General features: G+C 51.4%; 1 protein-coding gene across 1 annotated transcript; it reads right to left on the reverse strand.

The window, feature by feature from the left end:
• Positions 1 to 1,945: 1,945 nt before the first annotated feature.
• On the reverse strand, positions 1,946 to 3,639 carry LOC123064594 (putrescine hydroxycinnamoyltransferase 3). Its single transcript, XM_044488045.1, has one exon. It carries the CDS (start codon positions 3,450 to 3,452, stop codon positions 2,088 to 2,090), a length of 1,365 nt encoding a protein of 454 aa, XP_044343980.1. The 5' UTR covers positions 3,453 to 3,639; the 3' UTR covers positions 1,946 to 2,087.
• Positions 3,640 to 3,936: the final 297 nt, after the last annotated feature.

The raw sequence follows: 3,936 nt of genomic DNA on the forward strand, positions 1-3,936 counted from the left end.
TGACGTGTTCTTGTGCGAACAACTACATACATGACTATTAGATGATCAAGCGAGTAGAGCCTTGTGCCTGGTATATATATAGTCCATTATGAAGTGTCTTCGATCCTTCCTCCAGTAACACTCTGTAATAGCAAGTTAGCTGGCTATAGATGGATGCATGTTTCCCATGACTAGTAGCTATTACTTCCAGTAATTAGCTGGGTAATAATCAAAGGGGAACTAGCAATCCTTCCTAGATCAGTTATTATTAGACACATGTGCAGTTTTTCTATGTGATGTTGGAGTGAAACAAGTAAGCTGAGTGTTCATGCGCTGCTTATGCATGCTTTTGAGAAGCAGGGGGCGTCCTGCAATCGAACGCCCGGGTTACTCAAGAGTTCAGCTGGGTTCGGGCGTAGAATGATTCTTTTTCTTCTTCTCGTCTGTGAGTCCACTGTCCACCCCTCATTCTTGTGCTTTTAAACTTCAGAGGGACTGAAGCCGAAAACAAAGTGAAAACTGCAATTGTATACTCCCTTCGGTCCACATCACTTATCGTTGATTTAATAGAATGTTTTACTAAATCAGCGACAACAAATGTGGAGGGATTAGTGAGTTAAAAAATCATAGTCCTAGATGTACATATTATCATCAGCATGGCTTGCCGCACACAGGTCGTTCAACATCCATATATTTTTTTGACTGCTTGGCCCCCGTGTCATCCTCCCACGCCACCCGAGAGTGGTTTTTTATAGCTCAGGCTACATGGCACCTTCTATCTATACCGTTCATTGGCCTCCTGTTCCTTGAGATTTGCGTCAAGTCAGACAAGACCAGATGCAAAAGATGCAGTTGATTACAGACATGTTTGAACTTTTGTTATGACCTTGTAAGAGAGAGAGTGAAAAGAAGGAGAGGGAACGGTCTCTTGCGAATAAAAAAAGATAGAGCAATCTCCCTGCATTGCATGCAGCATACAAGAGCAGGTCACATGGGTGAACAGTAACTTGCTAATAAGAAAGAGGTGTGAACAGTGTGTCAGCTGAATGCAACACTTTCTCTCTCTCTGCAATTGCATGTTCTCTCTCTTAAGCTTTGCATCGAGATTGAAAACAACTCGCCATGCAACACACAACTCTCTCTCCCCACCTTTGCATGCAACACACAGCCTCTCTTCACATATGCGTCGTACACACACAGCCTCTGGCACGTAGTGCAGTGGACTGAGTTAAGACTGTGTGCTGGTAAGAAAAGAAATGCAACAGTGGGATTCCTGACAATGTTGTCTGCTAATTGTCTGACTGCCTCTAACCATTGCACATATCCCAAGGTGAACCGATGGTGGTGATAGTAGGTGCTGGGGCTAGGAAAGAACTTTGCGGAAGATGATTCGTCTATATCTCAGCAGGGCTCTACCTCATCCCCAACCTCTCGCCGCAGCCAGTTGGAGCAGCCGAGTAAAGCCCTGTGCGGCGTACGGCGGCGGCAGGGCAAAACACAGACATTTACGTGTCATGGCAATAGAGTCTTTAGTTGGTCTTAATAAAGCTATTATTTCGGATCAGCAACAGAATGTCATGCCTGAAGTCCCTACTGATGGGCATGTTGTGTGTGTTATGAAGAAACTTGACAACCACCTTATACACATTTTAGCCCCAAACATTAATGCTATGGAGGAACAGCAACAAATTTATCTAGGTAAAATTACTTTGAAAGCGCTGCATGCACAATATTTTAATTGTCCGATCATAGTACAATACATAATCTAGCGCCCCATGGAGTCGTGCTGTTAATTGATCCATCATTTTTGTCCTAGTCAAGTTTAACCTCTACATGTCCAACCTGATTAGTGATAATTGGCATTTGCTTCGCGGCGAAGCTCGTCAATTTTTATTCTCCCGTTGCAACGCATGGGCATGTATGTTTGCTAGTAGTAGGTAAAAAAAAAAGATAAAGACAGATTAGGTAGAGATTAAACTCGGTTTATTCTTAAGAAATTCTCAGGCAAAAAGAAAAAAACACACACAAGGAAACCATCTTGGATGGGCTGTTTTATCCGAGGATGCATCATTTATTCATGTCCTGCATGCGTCCCTGGCTCGCTCTCGCTACTCTTTGTCATGGTGATCGATGGAGTAGAGACACTGCTTGAAGGCCTCGAGGTTGTCCTGGAAGACAGGCACGAAGGCGTCGATGCTGCCGTCCCCGATGTAGGACGGCGCAAGGAAGATAAGCCCTTCCGCCGGGATGTAGGACGGCATGACGTACGTTGGGGTGCCCGTGCCGAAGTCCATGTCGTAGAACTGAAAGGTGAGCCAGCTGTGCACCTCCAAGTCTGGGCACAGCACGTCCCTCATGTTGATCTCGGAGCTCGGCGCAAGTCCTTCTTGCTCGACAACGCCGGAGGTGGCAAAGTCCACAAACGACCGGAAGTAGGCCGGGTCCGCCACCCTAGCCACCTCGTCGTGGATGAGCTGCGCGGCGTGACTCAGCGGTTGTCCCAGCAGGTCGGACACCCTGGCGCGCGGGAACGCCCAGAGGACTAGGTTGCCGGCATACTCCGCCGGCATGCCGAGGCGGCTGCGGCCGTCCACCGAGATACGCACCGTGGAGATGTCGTCGTGTGAGAGTCCCCGCGCTCGTGTCATGGCGCGCCACAGCTGGGCGAGAATAGTTTCGAATCGGGTAAACGGGCGGTCCCGCCCTTGTGAGGTGGTGTCGCGAAGGCCGGCGATCCAGTCCTTGCTAAAGTGCGCCTTGTGTACAACGATCACCTTCTTGTCGGCGGCGGTCGCTGTGGGCGCCGGCGCCGGCGGTGGTGGAAGGTAGTACTCGCGATTGCGGTGGTCGAACTCCAACTCCAACTCGTTGATGCAGTGAGAGGTCAGGCGGGGCTGGAATAGGTCGAGGTGGTTGTACTTGTACATGGGCGGGAGGCCCATAGTGAGACCCCTGGTGGCACGTCCCCACGCGACGAGGAAGTTGCTGGTGGCGCGCCCGTCGGCGACGGCGTGGTTGCGGGCGAACCCCACCGCGAGGGAGCCGCACCTGAACCGCGTGAGCTGCACCACCACCACCTCCTTGATAGCTTCCTCCTCGAGGTCCGGAAGCAGCTGCAGCAGCTCCGGCTTGGGATTGGGCTGGGCCACATCCACATCCACCATGTCGGCGTCCACGCACGCCTCCACCACACGGGCACCCCGGTCATTGAGCAGCATCACCGGCCCCTCGCTGCGGTTGCGGACCAGCTGCCCCGCCAAGGTGCGGTACTCCGAAAGGGCAGCAGCTAGGCCCTTCTCTAGAGCGGCCGCGGTGGGCGCCGGCGCCGGCGCCGCAAAGGCAAAGATCATGGCCATATGCATTTGGTACGTCACCTTGTCAAAGACAGAGAGAGGGATGTACTCGGGGGCGCCGGCGGCCAGCTTGGTGGACGCGGGCTTGACGAGCTTGGAGCTCAGGACGTGGACCTCCATTGCCGGCGGGGACCCTCTGCGTAGCCAAGTACGTACGTGAAGCTCAACTTTGTGCTTATTGGCTTTTCTGTTTTGTTTCTGTCAGCGGATGTGTGCTTGCTCAGGGCTGCGCCGTATTTATTTATATAGGGCAGGTGTATGGTCGGTGGGCCTCTGGACCGTCGGCACCCATGCCGACAATGCCATGTTACCTACTATTAATACCAAACAATCTGACCCAAATTAACTAGACCAGTACCACCTGCCATGTGCAAAAACACAATATCATGGAAATCCCTATTTGACACATTTTACGTCAAACTGTCAGGGCGATGCACACCCTTCGCCCGTCTTTGGGCCGGCATTTTTTCCTGTTTTCTGTTTCGACCGACTCCATTGGCGCACACCTGTTTCCTCGTTACCCTTTCTTCCTGCGGCTGCTTTACTTTGATTCCTTCTCTCCTTGCTCCTCTCGATTCTTCCCCGTGGTCTTCATTCCTTCCTC

The sequence above is a fragment of the Triticum aestivum genome, chromosome 3B (assembly GCF_018294505.1).
Source record: "Triticum aestivum cultivar Chinese Spring chromosome 3B, IWGSC CS RefSeq v2.1, whole genome shotgun sequence".
NCBI lineage: Eukaryota > Viridiplantae > Streptophyta > Magnoliopsida > Poales > Poaceae > Triticum > Triticum aestivum.